This window comes from Nasonia vitripennis, chromosome 2, assembly GCF_009193385.2.
Source record: "Nasonia vitripennis strain AsymCx chromosome 2, Nvit_psr_1.1, whole genome shotgun sequence".
NCBI classification, from domain to species: Eukaryota; Metazoa; Arthropoda; class Insecta; order Hymenoptera; family Pteromalidae; genus Nasonia; species Nasonia vitripennis.
In genome coordinates, this window is record NC_045758.1 from 27260000 (window position 1) to 27279294 (window position 19295).

Consider the following 19295-nt stretch of genomic DNA (forward strand, 5'->3'; position numbering starts at 1 on the left):
AATTAAATTAAAATAAGTACTAAATGCTATATTTTATTCCTCGTGTATATGAAGTATAAGACAGGTAAGCAGAAACAGAAAAAACACATAATTAAATAAAAAGATAACGAGACGGAGAAATACGCGCGGGTCCGCAAGAAACGAGAAAAGCAAGTGCGAAAAGTGCGCTCCAGCATAACCGAGAAAAAGTCCCGCGTGCAAAAGGACGAAGGTAAGCTCTTTCGTGCGGGGCGCAAAGCTTAGGAGTACGACGTGGAAAGAGCGAAAGAGAGAGGGAGAGAATTCCGTAGCGGAGGCAAGAGCGAGAAAGCAAAAGCTCTTAAGAGGACGAGATGATAGGTGTGGATGTAGAAGCAGCAGCAGCAGCCGCTACGCTGCAACTGAAATCGGGAGGAGGTAATTTTAGGTCGGCTAACGTCGTTTCGCTTTTAATGAACTTCTCCGTTCGTTAAGTTGCGTTTCTCCGTCTCTCGACTCTCTGCGTCGACGACGACGACGACGACGACGACGACGACGGCAGCGTTGGCTAGTTTTTGCCGCTTTCTCGCCCTTCCGGCATCTTCGCCTCGACGCTCTTTTTCTCTCTTTCTCGTTTCTGCACACCAGTCTGTGTGTGTGCGTCCACGTGTTTGTGTGTGTGTGTGCGAGTATATAAAACTGCGCGCGGCAGCTTCTTGGTTCCAATTTGCGCGCGACACGACGCTTTTTTCGCTCCTTTTAGTACCTTTTAATTGCGCCCTCTCTGCTGGCTAATTACTTGAGTGGACTTTTTCTTGGGCACAAGCACGCTGTTCTCCACTTTGTTGCGAGTAATTTTTAATGATTATGCATTAAGCTCGACTGCGAGAGGGAGTGACGGTAAACCTGTTGGTGCAGGGGAAAGTCGATGGAACTTGTGTTTTGAAGCTTCTTTATTGTATTTTTCTATATTCTCGAGTACATGTCGAATTATTACGCGACGATGAACGCTTTGCAGTCGAGCAATTGTATGCCCTCCGCGTACATGTGAATTTTAATTAGTAGACTAGTACCCGGTACCAAGGGTATAGGTACTTTTGACAGGTCGGGTATGAAATCTTCTTTCTCGTACGATCCCTGCGTCGAACATGAGTAAAGGTGTACATGTAGAAATTTATTGTTATAGGTATATAATATGTTGATATGCGTCTTTACCTTTTCTGGAGGACACTCTTTTACGCCGAACGGTACCATCAAGATGTCGTAAAAAAACTTTGCGTTACCATTGTCACAAATTGAACTCTCGAATGATAGGCCAGTCGGAATTTCTTGGCCAAAAACACGGCTCGATACATTCAACTTTATCTATTCAACAATTAATATCGTTGTTTCAAGAAAGCGTTTAAATCCGATAAATCAAAAAAGCTGTACAATTATTATACTTGCCATCATATTGGCTGGCAACTCCTCGATTAGATCAATTTTTACGTTGATACTATTTCGAGACTTAGGTTTATAATTGATCGAAACATCGAAAGTTTCGCTATCAACATAAGAATAATTTACGAAATCGAAGCTAATGTCTTCGAAATATGGATTTAGAATACTAGCCTAAAAAATAAATCAGATAGATGTAATAATATTTTCTAAGACTATAAATATTTTACTCACCTGGCACATTAATTTTTGAAGAGAAAATATCACCAAGATTGCTATAAAACATACTTTCAAGGCCATTTTGAATGCTTTCAAATGTTTGAGAATGATTAACAACAGCTGAACTATAAATCGATTAATTTTCTTTTTACAAATACGCTTCAGTAAATGTACTAATGTGGATAAATTATCAAATAAATTCTTCGTAAATCTAAAATATTCTCAAATCTCGTGCAGTATGAGACTTGTTCAGCTATGCATACGAGAGCTTTATGAAAACTATTCTCTGATCAGGTGATTCTTAAAATCTCAATGAAAATATATCTCGATGTGTTCTTGATAACTAGGTACATTTATCAATGTAAAATCCGGATTTGAGAATGAAAAGCTAATCAGTTGCTATTGTATCACCATTGTTTCCAATCGTAAAATTTACTTTACTTTTTATCTAATGCACTTATAATTAGCTTCCGGTTGCGTAAAAATCGTCGATGCATCACTCAAAGCAATAATAATCCATAGGATAAAGATGTCCGTGATTTGTATTTGTACGACAAAAATATAATATATACGCCTCCCTGTGAATGAAATTAACACTTCTCCATATGCATCAACCAATAAAAACATAAACAAGTTCCTCCACTCGCTGCATCAATTCGTAAATATTTATTATCAGTCAATAGGAATGTTAAAATGGAAAATATTCCGTACTTTCAATGAAAGATAGCATCGAAAAGTTCGCCGACCGATTACAATCATCAGAAGTGAACAGTGGTCTAATAAACATCGCTTTTCGGACGTTACCGCTCGCGAATAACAGCCTGAACACCTAATTCTTAATCCCTAGCTTTTTTCCTCGGACTAGCTTTTTTGCTCTTCTTATCGATTTGCAAGTTGCTTAACAAACGGAACGTCATCGCAAGATGCGTCAACATGCCAGGGGCTCGATTAACTGTTTTTCACGAATTTGGAGAAGAAAAAAGTATATCGATAAAAAGTGCGCGTTAGTGCGTATGCTGTGTTTAATAACATGCCATTCAAGAATCGAAAGATAAAGCGTTAATCGTTTTTTAGCAAATCTGACCGTTTCCTTTCATTCAGTTGCCAGCATCCGAAGATCTTATCTATAAGTTGTGGCATCCAATATTTTAGCCCTATCATTCAAAGCGTCGCATTAGTCATTGCGTAAAATATTAGACGATGCCGATAAAGTTATAAACATGCACAACGCCAAAATCCAATTCAGATACGATCTGCCGATAGAATCGAGCGCTGATTGTTTGGACAATCGGGGCGATAAACAAATTCGCTTAATTCAAGCACAATCGAAATTCCGATAACCCGGATCGAGGCTATTGTGTTGCACGAAGAAGCTCTTGATATGTGTACGTATACGCCTTCGATTATCATTTGACGTCATTATGGAGCATATCACAGTGCTCTTCCGAGCGAAAAGACAATATGAAAACACACGATGTACTGATGTATCGTCTTCTTTTATGGTCGGGCGTATCATCCGGTTTCCTATTATTATCGGCGATTTTGTTGTTCTCCCGAGGACAACCCCTATTCATTTGGTGCATTCGTGCAATTCATCTGTTTTTCTGCGATCGTTCGGCGTGTATATATTTGTTCGCTAATATGCTGCAGATCGTTGTGGAAGCTCAACTGCTGTAGAATTAGCATTGATATTATATTATACTGCATATGTTTGAGTATTGAATATACGGTGATTTGCAAAATCAATTTTATCGTACTTCTATAGAACCTGTCTGGGTAATTCTGTGTGTTAGGCACAAATTTGATTAAAAATAATGTTCATGATAAAATAATCAATGATTTATTCAATTAACAGATTAAAGTTTTAGATTTTACGATCACGATGGCAAAGATAGTAAGCTAAAAAAGTTTTACCGCGCGGGAGACGATATATTTTTACACGCATGTGTTTTCCCGATAAGGAAAGTTATGATGTCTGATTTCCCTTTGAAATTATAACTAATTCAAGCCAAATAGTCGCATTTTCTTAAAAGTTTCTCCGTTTGATTTTCGACATAGGCTTCTCACGCGTCTTAACAAAACCGAAAATTTCACTACTCTAAAATTTCCTCTTTAGGTGGAAGCTACGAACTTTAACGTAAAACAAACCACCTTATATCTAATCATGTAAACCTGACAACACTACAGATCGAGAGCCTTCTCCGAAAACAAAAACGACGGCGTTCCCCTGGAAAAGCCCTGTCTCGCACGCGCCGTTCCCACGTACACCGGATACTTATAGAAAACGATAGATAAAAGCGATGAAGCGTCGTCACGTGCTGCTCGTGCCCGCGCGCTTAAAATAAACAGTCGCGCGACGCTCGACTATATCTAGTACGAAAGTCAAAAGCCGTTTAAAATCCGACGTAAAGTTGCATCAGTTGATTATGAAACATTCACATACTAAGTATCTGTTTCTATCGCCGCTCGCGATCGCCTCGAACGCGTGCCGTCAACTGTCCCACACACTTGCATACGTATTTTTTAATAGATGCACTGATGCGAGCTTTTAAACGTATTATACCGGGAATCTGGCGTCGGATCGAGCGGGACTTTCGTCAGTCGGATATTCATCGGAAACTATGTAAGCGTAGCGAGGCTTTACATCATATATCGGGGAAAGACCAAAACAGAACCGTGTGACCTTCCGCTTCTAGGGCTTGTATACTAGGTATAGAATGATGCGCACATGTGTTTATTTACGTTATACATTGGCGCAGCGCCGCTACTGCTGCTGCTGCTGCGGATGGATTGGACGGATCGAATGCGCTGCGCTTATACACTGTTTAGCACCTTGTAAAGCTGGTGCGTTTCAAGTTTTACTGGTTTATGGAGCCGGGTTTACTTCCTGTACAACACTTGCTCTACGATCATTTTTCCAATTAATCATGGATGAAGAGTTTGAAAATTCATTTTTTCAAACTTGGTATAAAGCGCAAAGTCGGATACCGATTTCATCAGAAAATTCGAATTAACCGAAGATTGTGCCAAAATGGATGCAAACGACTGTTTGTATTTTCACGTGATCGCGAGTATTTTCCGGATATAAGGAGTCGATTTTTATCTCAAAACGTGTGATAAATGTTTCCTCATTTCACATCGTCTGATACAGACCGTTCATGATGTAATATGTAGATTTGGGAGGTTTCCGCTGTATAATCGTTTTTATCAGCTGTTTCAAGAAATATATACTTCAACTTTCATCAGAACATATTCACATCCCAGACCTACACCCATTTTTTTTTTTTTTCATCAAAAAGCTTATTTATATCTCAGACAATAAGAATATTTCTGGTAGACTTGGAATTCAATGGAACGCCATAGAATAATCGTTCCAAATTATGAATTGAGGATAGTGCGTATTAACCCAATTCAAACGTTGCAACGAGTATCAGATCATGCCATCTGTACTATAGATCAATTTGATATGATACGCTATCAAATTTGGTTATTTGATGGTAGTGATTGATTCTTAAAACGTGCGAGTGATATATAACTTATGTACACACCTGTACGAACACGATTTCGGTATTTTAAATAAATATGCTTCAGTATACTTTTTTATGCTATAATATTATCATTTTTCAACGGTATTTTTCAAGTTCAAATCCCGTATTTCGAGTATTTTATTAAAGAAAAACTTTCTAAAGCATAAATATATTAAGGCATAAAAATTTGTTTGTCTCAAACAACAGTAAATTTCTTCTGGTAATAATAAATAAATAAATAAACTCCACAGCTTTAGTTCTTTCAGTAGTGTATGGTTCCTTTTTCTTAAATAAAATACTCGAAATACCGGTTTCGAAAGTCAAAAGTGTGGTTGAAAAAATATAATACTCTCGAATTGAGAGTTTTAAAAAACCCCGTTTTTTGCGTGCAAAATACAACAATAACCATTATAAGACACTCACTTTTGCGCGAGAATCGGCCAAGAAGAAGCTTTGACAAGAGCTCGACTTGTTTTGTTTGGGATATGTAAATGCCATCTGACGCAATCGAATGGTATCGGTAAATATAAAAGCCGGCGCGGGACCGGCGCACGGTCAGTACGGACACAAGCACTCTAACGCACAACATCCACAGCACTCCCTCCTGTGTTGCATCGAGCTTTTCCCAGTCTTTACACTCAAAATAACAAAATAACCAGTTTTATCGACGCCTCTTTGTCTCCTATCGATTCTTACGCACTTGGAAGCTTTGGAGTATATTTTCGCCTTTGAGAGTAGTTGCATAGTGTTTTTTTCCTTTTTGCGCTCGTCGTATAAAACCACCGTTTTTTCTTTTATCTTCAAAAGAAGAACATTTGCGCTAGCTTTGATACTTTGGAAGTGATATCGAAGAACTATGCATAAGTTCAACAACAAGAACAAATTCAAGATGGACTATACTGAGTTCAAAACAGATGTTTCTATGCGAAGAAGATCGGCGGCAACAAGAGAACTGAGTGAGTACTATATTGGATTGATTTAATCACAGTTCGTGTATAGCATTCTGATTTTTTCGCGAATTCTACTTGTCTACTAATTTTAAGAGTTAATAACACGATCGTCAATAAAAGCCTTGATTTTGCAGCTAAAATCGCTTACTCGGCGCCGCATAGCGTTATCTCTCTGGCCGAGGGTATGCCGAACGAGGAAACCTTCCCTTTTACCCAAATTTCGGTGAAGCTTAACGACGGCTCCGACTTTGTCTTGGAAGGAGAAGAACTGGCTGCTGCTCTCCAGTACATCCCCAGTCAAGGTTTCCCTCCTCTGCTGCAGGTACAGGATCTCTGATTAACATTCATCCCTTAGCAGATGCTGATATCGGAAATTTAAAAAGTGTACTTATCGCAAAATGAAATCTTCACTAGGCTATCAGAGAATTTCAAAGAAAAGCTCATGCACCGCCGATTTGGGAGAGCCGCGAGGTTGTGATCGTCGCCGGTGGCCAGGATGGCCTGAGCAAGGCACTGGAGGCCATTATCGGCCCCGGAGATCCGATTCTAGTGCAGAATCCGTTTTATCCCGGCGTCAGTGTGGTGGTGAGTAAATTTGCCCTCTTCAACGCTACATCCTTCATTACTTTATTACCCAAAAATTTGTGAAAAATTTGGATAATCGGCTCCGGTTTAGATCTAAAATTCAATCACCTCTGAAATCGCCGAATCACTAGCATCTGTCGGTAAAACGCTTTTTTTCCCTACTCTAGATTGGACCACACGAGGCGGAACTCATACCGATCGATCAAGACGATTACGGCATAAGCTCCATTTGCCTGCGCGAACGTCTGCAGGAGCGCGAGGCTTCCGGCCAGAAGATGCCTAAGATTATGTACATCAACGCCACCGGGGCAAATCCCACCGGTACAGTCATGCCTCTCGAGAGGAGGAAGGAGATCTACAGGATAGCCTGCGAGTACAATTTCCTCATTCTCGATGACGATCCCTATCACTTCATGTACTTCACCGACGTGAGTAGATACACGGCGCTAGTAGTCGATGTAGTTAGTTAGTTGCTTTGAGCTCGGAGCTGTAATTTAAACGCGTTTATTTATCGACCGTCATATATACAACTGCATTAAGGGCTGTTTGGAGATAAAGATTGGTTGTATACTAGATTCGATTTGCTCTTAAAGCTGGAAGCAACTAACTATAAGTTCTCTTGACCAGTTAATCGATCGACGTGGTCATAAACGAACCTTTTCATTTCAATTACATCAGGAAGCTCCGCGATCTTTCCTGTCGTTGGACACAGAAGGCCGCGTTATCAGGCTCGACTCGTTCTCGAAGGTCCTGAGCAGCGGTTTGAGAATCGGTGTGATCACAGCAGCTGCGCCGCTAGTCTCAGCCATTGAACTACACATGCAAAGCAGTCATCTACACGCCCCGACACTATCACAGGTTTGTATTCCGAGATATGAAAATTATTTTTTAACTCGATGCAAACGGTCGCGTGATCTGCGCGTCGCGAATAACAAGTTTTCAAGTAAGCTTGTTGTTTATCGTTATGAAAATATTGCAGTATAATTTAGTTTCACATCTGCCAGCGATTTTATTAGCGTCTTTAAGAGCGATAAATACCTGATGGTAAATAATATTATTCTTTGTTCCATTCATGGAACTTGGATCTGACAAGCAAAAGTATACTATAATAACGTGAGATATTGCGTTATACATATATTATTTATAAATTATTTTTTAGTGAGTATAGTGCGCCACGCTCAGAGTACACATTATAGCATTTAACTCGTGGCGTTGACCGGGTCTTTGAGTGATAGTAATCGATTGCTTGTTTGTAATCCGGCGTGAATGAGAAGTTTTGCATTCGTTACGTCTTTATCAGAATTTCTCCTAGTAACGCTGTATCATCGACTTTCCGTCTCTCCAACTTCCAATTTTTGCTCCTATCATCTTCCATTAGCGTTTAGTGAGCGGTTACCAAGCTATTAGTTCTATCTTTCTTGGCCTTAATTATATTGTTTATCGTGTAATTCGCTTTTGTTCGTCGGCTTCAATAATTTAATTAAATTACATTTTCTTCAAATTCGCATTCGTTGGTCAAATTAATAAATATATATATCAATGCGTGTTTTTTTTTGGTCGCCTTATAATTGAAATTTACTGACATTGATCGGATAATGCGTTATGAATCCAAAAAATTTTACATTATTCAAACTCTTTCCTGATCTCGATTGTTGGCAGGCCCATTTTCCGATGAATTCCTTCCGAACGTCCAACTCGTCACAAGTTCTGAAATCACCATATACTTATCAGACTGCGCGGAAAAAAGTCTCGTAAAAAACGTTAAGAGCATCGTTCAATTGACGACGCGTGTCGGAGCGCGCTTTATCGCTTTTCTTGGGGCATTAAGTCGCGAAAGCTCGCTCATTAATTAACGATAACTGAACTGATGTTGTTAAACAAGCTCTCGAGAGGCGCACGCGCCACATTCGTACTTTGCAAAAAAGCTTCGCTTATCATCTCTCTCGAAGCATATACTTACAAGAGATGAGACTTATTAGGTTCGATGTTTTATCGTCTCTATGGGAAAGGACTGCAAATAATTGAAAATGCGAGATGTAGACTTTTATTTATTGTGATTTATTGTAAAGTATTGAGGAAAAACTACATATGTAAAAAGCGGGTGCTTTTATCTCCGCGTTTTACGTATACCTATACCGGCACAGAAGTAACGCAATGGGCGATATTTTTGTTACAGGTGATTCTGTACAAGCTCCTGAAAATCTGGGGATACGACAAAATGATGGACCACTTCTGTAGGATAAGGAACTTCTACAAGCACCGACGTGATCTCATCGTAAAACTTGCGCGGGAACATTTACGAGACGTCGCGGAATTCAGTGTACCGAGTGCAGGATTCTTCTTGTGGATAACTGTTCCCGGCATCCAGGACACCTGGAAAATGGTGATGCAGCGAGGTGTCACCCACGGTGTGCTCGTGGCTCCAGGCGCTGCTTTCATGGCTAATCCGTCCGAGCCTTGTAACGCCATCAGGGTGAGCTTTGCTAAAGCTTCCCACAAAGAGATGAATTTGGTGAGTGTCGAATTATGTATGATCATGTGATTTCAAAGTCAGTTTATCCTTTTTCGAAACTAGCTTTTGAAAAGCTACTTTTTAATTAGCAACAATTGTTCTCGTAGTCTTATGAAATGGTTTATTTGATTGCAGGCGTTGGAGCGGTTGTCGTTGCTTATAAAAGACGAATTGGCAAAAAATAGGTCGAGCTTGCACGGCAACACGTGAAAAAAAATCGTGACACAGTTTGAATGCTGAATAAACAAATGGGCCCTTTCACCGGACACTGGCTGAATAAGCCACATCGACTACGGGTAAATTGAGTCCCGGCAGGGCTGCGCTTTCTCTTTTCCGTTCCCACTGGCACAGCCGATAACTTACCAGAGACATGACCTGGTATCTTACCGACATGAGCTAAAACGTTTCCTGCTCTCGCTGGTCCCTATAGTTAGTGATGCAAACAGAGAAATCTGTATAGATATTTGTGGGAACGCGTTATTTATCACGAGGCTTGACTTAGCCTGTATTATTCATGTACAGAAACAAAACAGTTTCTTTAAGTTGTAAGTTTAATTATTATTAGAATAGTCTAATCAAGTGATTTAAAAAAAGAGAACTTTGAAAGTAGTATTTTTTTAATGCTCTCGGTTCTTCTTAATTTATTTAGACTATTTGATGATAAAATCTTGAAATAAAACATGCAGAAACTTCAATAAAGCTTCAATTACCAGTCAATAGTCCCTCCGTGTATTTATATTTCCATAAATGACTAATAATCCTAAATACCTTTCATCCTTTATCTCTATTGTTCGACACAAACAGTCAAAACCCATATGCATAAGGTTCTTATTCTTTATTTATCCGACAAAAAACTGTTTTCCAAACTATCTTTACGATTTCAAAGCAAAGTATTATTTGAAATTTGATGAAACTGAAAATGTTGTAAAATACATCCAGATGAGATAGAGATGCGATAATCAATCTATCTAAAAGATTACACTTTTTTCGATCCAAAAGAATTATTTATAACATACTTATTGATTATGAAATTGCCTTGAACTTTAGTGTCTAAAACGCCCACTTTAGGAGTAAATCATCAATAAAAGGAGATTCAGTGTCCAACACATGGTATAAGTTTATGAAGCATCATATAGTTTATTAAATAAATATACAACTTATATACAACGTGACGAAAAATCAGTTCACGTTCTCGACAGTCTTAAAGTACAGACGATCAATCACTATATATCAGTCGAACCAAGCAGGCCAACCTCTATCTATCGTCATCATTACAACTCCAGTGTTTACCAGGAGTAGTTGATGCCGACGGGGCTGCTGTAGGTCATGTGGGAGACGGCGACGGCTGGGGAGTAAGCAACACCAAGAAGGCTGCTTCCGTGAGCGGCAACGGGGGCGGCGTGGGCGATGGGGGCAGCGTAGCTAGCGTGAGCCACGGGGGCAGCGTAGCTGGCATGAGCGACGGGGGCAGCGTAGCTAGCGTGAGCCACGGGGGCAGCATAGCTGGCGTGAGCGATGGGGGCAGCAGCAGCGTAGGTGGCTACAGGGGCGGCGATGGCGGTCTGAGTGTAGACTCCGGGGTTGGTGACGCTGGTGAAGTGCTTGCTGCTGCTGGAGAACGGAGTGGCTACCGTCTTGGAGTGGCTGGCGATGGTGTTGAGGTTGCCGGCGCTGCGGTACACGTTCTCGGAGGTGGCGGCCAAGCTGGAGGCAGCGTAGTTGCTGGTGTAAGCTGGGGCAGCGTAGCTGGTGGCGTAGGCCGGGGCAGCATAGCTGGCAACAGCTGGCGCAGCGTAGCCGATGGCTGGAGCTGCATACGCTGCTGGCGCAGAGTAGCCGATGGCACCAGCGTTGGCTACTGCGAGAACGCAGGCGATGATTGCGATCTGTAACGAAGAAAGAGGAGGATTATGCTTTCGGGCGCCTTTGTAATGACCGCGTGTAAAACTTTCCCTTTTTGGAAACCGAATTTTAAAAATTAATTGCTTGGATTATTTATCTATAATGAGATTGCCACGACAAACTGTAAGCAATTACGAATTCGAGATCCCTATCACGAGTGCCGAAGAAAGTCAATATTGAGTAAAATCGATCTATTGAAACAAGATCGGTTTCTCACTCCGTTACCGAACACGTACCTTGGAGAACATGTTGGCTCGTTTGACTGATACGATCGTTCGGACCTTAGGAAGTTGTCGAAACTATGCTCTCGTTCGGAAGTCCAGATTCTTTTATACCAGTGGCTCCGCCCAAAGATCGGCTCAGGTGGGGTTACTCGGACCTTGAATTGACTCGAGAGAACCGAGGGAGAATACTTTCGCTGGGGCGTTATTATCTTACACTCCTTTGCGACTTATTGAAACTCAATTTTTTTCATTTTGCAATCTTCACTATACTCTAGGTGGACGAGGCGTGTGTTTTTATGGAGTTACGTTATATTGTCACGTATTTCGAAACAATATGATACAAACTTTACTTCCGAAGAGTCATCTTGATTATTATACAAATGAAAAATTTAACAATTAATCGTATTTTTTATTTTTGACAAAGCGATCGATCATCTTAACATTACAGAAATTATGTAAATTTAAAGTCACTAATATTTATTTGAAATAGATCAGGTGACGTATCTGGAAAGAGTAACGCATATAGAAAATCCACTTATTCATTAATATAAACATGAATCCATAATGTGTTACTTTAAGACGCGAATGAAAGCAAAAGTGAAAAAAAATATGTTGCAGCGGCGTGGATGTGCCTTACTTTCTACATACAAAGACTCGTAATCGGCTTATACGATCTGATATACCTGCGATCAGTACGAGCTCAGTGTTTTCAAAAGGCGTCGCCGAAATTATGTCACTAATTTATTGAGCCTGCTTTTACTCTATTATGGTAAATATGAGAGAATTAGAAAGATCACTTTCTCGGAATAACACCATTGAGCGCCTATCACTCTATATGAATGTCATTATCAGAATATATTATCAAAAACAGTCAATACAAATTATTAATGAATATAAAATGCAATTAAAAAAAAAAAACATGAAACAAAGACATTTTTAGAATATAACAAATAGTGGTCGCATTTTTATAAACAAATTTCAACGCTGCCCTTAAACAAAACTTTACATGCAAAGATGGGTCAAACGTTGAGATAATAAAAGCATTGCAAGTCCAGCTATACTTTTACTTCAGCAGTTTTCGTTTTGGAAAGGATAAGCAGAGATGCTATAGGTATATGCTTTACAACAATATGCTGCGTTGAAAGGTCTGTCAATGTCATCCGATTATGCAGCCGTGAGAATTTCTTTTGAAGGAAAATTTGCGAAGAAGGGCAATATTTTTTAAAGTCCTTCAATTTTTCAAAATTATCAACGGTGTACGCACCACTGTATACATTGCATTATAGATATGATTGCCAAAAAAATAATACAATAAATTAACATTTGTTAGCAGATGATCCGTGCAACTTCAATAATTTGACCAAAGTTTAAATAAAAATATTCATCCCAAATCGGTAACTCACAGTCACATTCTTCAAACGTTACCCACTTTTAATTTCCATTGCTAGACAAGATTATAATTACTGATATATACATATTAAATAATTAGTAAAGAGCGCTTATGGATGCCCTTGAAACTAGATTCGCCACCCGATATTTGTTCGCATAGCATTACATGAACAAATGCGACGGTATATCATTGACAGTTATGATGCTACATGTTCAATATGAAATTGTTATAAAAAAGACGCGCTTATAGAGAGATTGGCTGGAATGTATAGTAGAGGTGTAACAACGATGCTTTTGATCTACGTTTTGATATTGCGTAAAAGTCTAATGTCATTTTTCTGAACATTTTAATTAACTATTATTATCCGTTCAGAAATTAATTAATATTTTAAAGATGATATCTTGCATAAATGGATCACGCAAAAAATAACACTGTGATCTACCACAGTCAAGTATAAAATCAGAGTACAAAATGCGACTCATAGTTACCCTTATCAAAGTAAACTTTAATGCATCTGAATGAATCTTAACTTCAAAATAAATAAATGACATGATTAAAAAAAACAATACTAGATGGTATGTGTATTGAAAACTTTTAATTATTAAGTGATCAGATTATAGAAACACTGAAGTTATTGTAACGAGAGAGAGTACGAAAAATGTTTAAACTTGCATTTAAAATATGGCTCATTTATCTTGATGCCATCATACGTAATGTTGATACACTTTTTTATAAACAAAACGCAATACTTGAGAGGTGATTGCTCGTCACCAGAGAAGCGGGTTTACCTTCTAAAGTAGCCCCACTTTCATCGGATTCCAAACTTTAGGAGCTGCTATAAAAGCTTTCGAATCCTTCCCTAACAGTACAGAACGACTTCCATCGTCTCAGCAGTTACATTCAGTTGAGTCTACGAAATCAAGAACCGCAATCATGTTCGCTAAGGTGTGTGCCTCACAATGGAATTAATAACTATTTCTAACAGTCTATGCTGTCCAAGTGGAAGAGAATTTTTTAATATATAGCATAAAATTTCGTTTCGTCGTGCATATATTTTATCTTTATTATCTAGTAAAAAACTAGAGAGTTCCAGTAATAGTGTGAATTGGAAAAAAATTGTTTTCTGTAAATTTAAAAGAAACAGATACAGATCGAGATTAAAAATAAAATTCACTAAAACATCGTGAATGACAGTGGCGAAAGGTAAAGGCGTAAACATAACATCAAACTCGTTCACTTCCAGATCGCAGTCCTCGCTTGCGTGCTCGCCGCAGCCAACGCCGGAGACCTCGGAGCAGTGGCCTACGAGTCTTACGGCGAACCTTCTTACGCAGCCGGTTACGCAGCCTCGACCTTGGCCGCGACCTCTGAGAACGTGTACCGCAGCGCCGGCAACCTCAACACCATCTCGACTCAGTCCAGAACCATCGCAACTCCCTACTCCACCAGCAACAAGCACTTCACCAGCGTCACCAACCCCGGAGTCTACGCTCATGCTGCCCCAGTGGCCACCTACGCAGCCGCTGCCCCAGTTGCAACTTACGCTGCACCAGTGACCAGCTACGCCGCAGCTGCCCCTATTGCTCATGCCGCTCCGGTAGCTACTTACGCCGCCGCTGCCCCTATCGCCCACGCCACCTACGCAGCTGCGCCCATTGCTAGTCACACGACCTACTCGGCTGCTCCCCTCACCTCTGCCAGCGCCATTGACACCGGTTACGTTGATCCAGCTCCCATCGCCACCGGATACACCGCTCATGCAGCCCCCATCGCCTCCGGATACGTCGCCCACGCTGCCCCCGCTGCTGGAGCGTACGCAGCTGGTCACGGCTACTCAGCTGGAATCGGTTACGCCGCTGGTCACGGATACGCTGCCCGATCTGCTCACCCATCCAGCCTTCTTGGAGTCGCTTACTCCCCAGCCGTTGCTGTGTCGCACATGACCTACAGCAGCCCCGTTGGCGTCAATTACTCCTGGTAATTTAGACGAGAGAGAACAATAACGGACTGATTGTTGCCATTTTTACCGATGCTTTCTTCCTAGCATTCTGTATTATGTGAAAATGTTGTAACTATATAAACTTTATGTACATACATTTAGTAATAATTGTAGATAACAAAATAAATGATTGTTTTAATTTTATACACATCTACTTCTTTTACTTATATGCCTTTCTTTACTATTTAAGTAGCCAATTATGCGGCCAGTTATAATTGTGTCTAATGTTGAAAACATTACTGTAATCTTGAAACTATACGTCAAAATCAACAGAATTTAACGTATATTTTTTGTTTTTCACAAAAGTCAAACAATACTTAAACATTTTTGCAAAGTTTGATCTTTTGTTAATATCTTAATTGTATAATTTACAATATATCTCAGAATACCAGTTTAATACACAAAAATTATTTTACTCATGGATTCATTAATTTATTTTTGTAACACAGGCACTATTTTCGTGTTTTTTTGACCTAAAATTAGGGACAAAAGTTATCGTTTTCCGACCAGCGGGCGTAAAAGTACTTTTTGCGCCCGCTACTCAATTCATTGGAAAATCTTCTCAAAACGCGAACATCAGTACATGCGTTACAAAAAATATGGTGTGCACCAAGGGCTAAGCGGGCTTTTTGGCCTCGTGTGGTTGCAATACTCGTCTGCAGCTCGTAAACGCCCTCGACTTCGGCTCGGGCTAACTCGCCTTGACTCGTACTGCACACTCCACATTCGGCCTAAAAAAGCCCACTTTACGCCCTTGGTACACAATATACTATTTTTAAGTTATTATTAACGCAGAAAAAAATATTTGGCAGTATAAGAACTGAATATAGATCTATGTTAAGACAGAATTGTACATCATTAGACGAAAAAAGTTAATCAATGCTGTGATGATAGAATGTTGAATTTTGTAGTCTAAAAAAATCATTTTGGTTAAAAGAAACTAAAAACTTGGACAATGAACAAAGGTTACATGAAAAGTAATTATTTTTAAAGAGTATAATTGTGCATTTTTTATTCATTGTAAGAATTGTGTGTGTTTGGTTTCTAAAACTGCTACTTGCAGATAAAAACCAAATATTTGTGTAAACGAGGACAGTCTGTTGTTTTGTCAACAAGAGTATAAAATTTGGCAATTCTTGTGTAAATTTGAAAAACTGTATACCATGCATTAGAATTTTGGTTAAAGGATAAAAAAATAAAAGAAAGAAATTTTAAAATAGCGAAAAATTTTTTTATTATTGTAATAAATAAATATCTATGAAGCAGAGAGGGAGAGAGCTATTGTACAGAAGTCATAGTTCAACCAGAGGAGGTTGAGCCGGTCATCTCGCTGCTCGCCGTTTACCAGGAGTAGTTGATGCCGACGGGGCTGCTGTAGGTCATGTGCGAGACGGCGACGGCCGGGGAGTAGGCGACTCCGAGGAGGCTGCTGCCGTGAGCGGCAACGGGGGCAGCGTGGGCGATGGGGGCGGCGTAGCTAGCGTGGGCCACGGGGGCAGCGTAGCTGGCATGAGCGATGGGAGCGGCGGCGGCGTAGGTGGCCACGGGGGCGGCATAGGCGGTCTGAGCGTAGACTCCGGGGTTGGTGACGCTGGTGAAGTGCTTGTTGCTCGAGGAGAAGGGGGTGGCGATGCTCTTGGACTGGGTCGAGATCGAGTGGAAGTTGCCGGCGCTGCGGTACACGTTGTCCGAGGTTGCGCTCAGGGTCGGGGCGGCGTAGCTGGTGGTGTAGGCCGGAGCGGCGTAGCTGGCGGTGTAAGCCGGGGCGGCGTAGCCGACGGCTCCGGCGTTGGCGACGGCGAGGACGCAGGCGATGATTGCGATCTGCAATTGAAATTATTATTTATATTGTAAAGAATAACAGTTTATTAGATCAGAATAGCTATTAAAGTAATGTATGTATACCTTGGAGAACATGATTGAGCTATGTAACGTGATTACGTTGGACTGGCGAGTTTGAATGGCTCAGGATTCTGTCGTCCAGCCAAGCTGCGAAGCCTTTTATATCGCACGAGAAGTGCTTTCAGCAGTGGCAAGTTATAAAAGTAGAAGAAGGGAGATCGCCTTAGGATATAAAGACACTTTCTCCACGTCAATGATTCCATCGCTCGTACGACCTTCGATGACGCGCACCCTTGGCTTTAGTCAGCGCTGGCAAATCTAGAATACAGCTTCCTTTCCTCGAAAGTTCATCGGTGCACATGCACTTGTGTTAATTTAGTATAGTAAAAATTCATAATAAATCAACCACTGTTAATATTTTCTCAATATTAGTATACCTGTGTGTATACAATTTATATTGATTTACAGTTTCTATCGTTTTCCTACCGGTGGGCGCAAAAGTACTTTTGCGCCTGCTACTCAAATCATTGGCCAGTCTTCTAAAATGCGAAAATTAGTACATGCATTACAAAAAATATGGTGTGTACCAAGGGCTAAGCGGGCTTTTTGACTTCGTGTGGTTGCAGTACTCGTCTGCGGCTGGTAAACACCCTCGCCTTCGGCTCGGGCTAACTCGCCTTGAATCGTACTGCAAACTCCACACTCGGCCTAAAAAAGCCCACTTTACGCCCTTGGTACACTATTGAATCAGCATTACGAATGAATTAAACGTAAAATAGTATATTACGATACGAGTGCGCGAATGCGCTTGCCCAAGCGTAGCGAGTGTGACGATCACCTATGCGCACGAGTATCGTATATTATTTTTTGACACGAGTGTGCGAATCTACGTTCTTATCAGATAAGCGTACGCGAAATTCAGAGTTTCGCACATGCTATGCGCGAAATTCAAAGTTTCGCACACGCTGTACCTGAAATTCAGAATTTCGCACACTAGTGTTTCAAAGCAGGTATTTCGCACACGCTGAGCAGCTATGAGAAATCGAATTTCGCACACAGATCATGTCAAAAACCATTTATACAAATTTTTACCCTATTTTAAATTGCCCGCAACATTCGATAGGGACAATTTTTTTTAAATTCAAGACCTCGGGTTTAGCTGTTCGTATCGATGCCTGAAAAAATAATGCTTGCCCGGCCAGGTAATAAATTACCCGGAGTGCAAGAGAGAGAGAGAGAGAGAGAGAGAGAGAGAGAGAGAGAGAGAGAGAGAGAGAGAGAGTATTTTATTTTGTATAAAAACAAAAGTAAATACATGGGCATTTAAAGCCACTTACTCATTACACTTTCAGTCAAATATATATATAAGGGTTATATCATATCATTTTACGTTCGTTGTTTATCACAGTCTGTTTGTCGACCGAGAGAGACTAAGAGAGAAAGGTACAATAGTTAGTAATTGGCCCGTAACTCTTTGTTGGCACATGGATTGGAGGTGCTATCCATGTTTTTTATATGTGCAAATCCAGAAAAAAACCGGACACGTCAGTGGGTCTGAGTGAACAAATTTTAAATTTGAGAGCACACCTACCCGACCAACTTTTTGGGTTCTTTAGGTCATATAGAATCCGAAAAACCTTGGGTTCTCATGCAAGATTAAAAAATACCTATTTTTTGCCGGGCAGTTTAAATTCTCTTATGGGAATTTAACACGGGGAAAATTATCGAAAACAAGCCATGATTCAACTTTACCCACGAAGTGTATGAAGGCGCAATCCAAAAATGTGTATTGCTAGGATGAAAGTATCAGAAGAGAGCTTTAATTTAAAGGCTGGTGAGTTAAAAATAGTTGCCTGGGTAAAAAGTAGTCTAGGCTTGAAGATAGTAAAAAGTCACGAAGAGTAAGATGTTTTACGAAAATCAGCGATTTTTCTCTTATTCTTAAAATTCTTATAACTTTTGATCCGAACAGCCAATTTTAATCATCCAGGGATCAAATTAAAGCTCTTTTCTTCTATTTTCGTTTAAAAATTTGGTTTAACATTTCAATTTTACGATCGGCTATATATATATATATATATCAATTATGGCCGTTTTTTGGCCGTTTTCATCGTCACATATATAGCTGATCCTAAAGTAAAAATGTTAATCTAAATTTTCAAACCAAAAGCGTGTGTTAAGGATTACGGGCGAGCGTACTAGAATTCGGCACGACTCGGTTCACGACGACAGAGCGTGCTTCACTTCGTCTGAAACCCGGTTTTGGAGTTACTTTTCGTTGCATGGAAGACAGAGAGTTTTCGTTTTCGTTGCGAGCTCGCAACACGTACTACTTATTCGATGCAAAGGTTTCTTAGCGACCTAGTAATCGCGGCAATTTCCTTTGACCTTTGATCATGGTGAAAACAACGATAGCAAGGCGACCAGTGACCCGCCGGCAAACGAACGAAGAGAAAAAGCTGGCGAAGTTAGTGCCAACAATAAGTATTCCGGAAGATCAAAAAGCCAAAGAAGTTGATCTATCAGCTACCGATGACAACACAGCGACGGCAACGACGACCGAGCTCTCAAACTTGATATTAAAGCACTACGATAAACTCAAAGCGAAGTGGACATCCCGATCAGCATTGGGAACTTTTATAAAAATTGTAATGAATTCTTAGTGAATGCTTTTTTTCAATAAGTATTTTCATAGAATTCTTAATGATAGCTTCAGGTTTTAACGAATGTCCGCTTCAGAAGCATTCATA

General features: G+C 40.3%; 5 protein-coding genes across 5 annotated transcripts; 2 read left to right on the plus strand and 3 right to left on the minus strand.

Annotated features, from left to right (window-relative positions):
* Nucleotides 1-893: 893 nt before the first annotated feature.
* On the minus strand, nucleotides 894-2251 carry LOC107980647. Its single transcript, XM_016981631.2, has 4 exons — nucleotides 1630-2251; nucleotides 1405-1569; nucleotides 1174-1323; nucleotides 894-1095 (listed from the first exon to the last, which is right to left on the minus strand). The coding sequence occupies exons 1-4, from the start codon at nucleotides 1693-1695 to the stop codon at nucleotides 952-954; spliced, it is 525 nt and encodes a 174-aa protein (XP_016837120.1). The 5' UTR covers nucleotides 1696-2251; the 3' UTR covers nucleotides 894-951.
* Nucleotides 2252-5683: 3432 nt separating this feature from the next.
* LOC100120227 (kynurenine/alpha-aminoadipate aminotransferase, mitochondrial) lies at nucleotides 5684-9905 on the plus strand. Its single transcript, XM_001603838.6, has 7 exons — nucleotides 5684-6097; nucleotides 6226-6413; nucleotides 6506-6676; nucleotides 6844-7104; nucleotides 7355-7534; nucleotides 8853-9188; nucleotides 9324-9905. The coding sequence occupies exons 1-7, from the start codon at nucleotides 5998-6000 to the stop codon at nucleotides 9396-9398; spliced, it is 1311 nt and encodes a 436-aa protein (XP_001603888.1). The 5' UTR covers nucleotides 5684-5997; the 3' UTR covers nucleotides 9399-9905.
* Nucleotides 9906-10301: 396 nt separating this feature from the next.
* On the minus strand, nucleotides 10302-11384 carry LOC100120194 (pupal cuticle protein C1B). Its single transcript, XM_001603671.5, has 2 exons — nucleotides 11327-11384; nucleotides 10302-11074 (listed from the first exon to the last, which is right to left on the minus strand). Exons 1-2 carry the CDS (start codon nucleotides 11336-11338, stop codon nucleotides 10475-10477), a joined length of 612 nt encoding a protein of 203 aa, XP_001603721.1. The 5' UTR covers nucleotides 11339-11384; the 3' UTR covers nucleotides 10302-10474.
* A 2527-nt stretch (nucleotides 11385-13911) lies between these two features.
* LOC100120167 (pupal cuticle protein C1B) lies at nucleotides 13912-14804 on the plus strand (the record flags this gene model as incomplete). The annotated part of the gene is made up of 1 exon (XM_031924196.2): nucleotides 13912-14804. A coding segment is annotated over one exon (774 nt), but the record flags the coding sequence as incomplete, so codon positions are not given.
* A 1108-nt stretch (nucleotides 14805-15912) lies between these two features.
* On the minus strand, nucleotides 15913-16620 carry LOC116416324 (pupal cuticle protein C1B-like). Its single transcript, XM_031924195.1, has 2 exons — nucleotides 16609-16620; nucleotides 15913-16527 (listed from the first exon to the last, which is right to left on the minus strand). Exons 1-2 carry the CDS (start codon nucleotides 16618-16620, stop codon nucleotides 16045-16047), a joined length of 495 nt encoding a protein of 164 aa, XP_031780055.1. The 3' UTR covers nucleotides 15913-16044.
* Nucleotides 16621-19295: the final 2675 nt, after the last annotated feature.

Coding starts and splice junctions, on each gene's coding strand:
- LOC107980647 (XM_016981631.2), bottom strand. CDS start 1,695: ATGGCCTTGAAAGTATGTTTTATAGCAATCTTGGTGATATTTTCTCTT. Junction 1,570..1,629: donor TTCAAAAATTAATGTGCCAG/GTGAGTAAAATA, acceptor TTTATTTTTTAG/GCTAGTATTCTAAATCCATA. Junction 1,096..1,173: donor AAGAGTGTCCTCCAGAAAAG/GTAAAGACGCAT, acceptor TGTTCGACGCAG/GGATCGTACGAGAAAGAAGA.
- LOC100120227 (XM_001603838.6), top strand. CDS start 5,998: ATGCATAAGTTCAACAACAAGAACAAATTCAAGATGGACTATACTGAG. Junction 6,414..6,505: donor GTTTCCCTCCTCTGCTGCAG/GTACAGGATCTC, acceptor AATCTTCACTAG/GCTATCAGAGAATTTCAAAG. Junction 6,677..6,843: donor ATCCCGGCGTCAGTGTGGTG/GTGAGTAAATTT, acceptor TCCCTACTCTAG/ATTGGACCACACGAGGCGGA.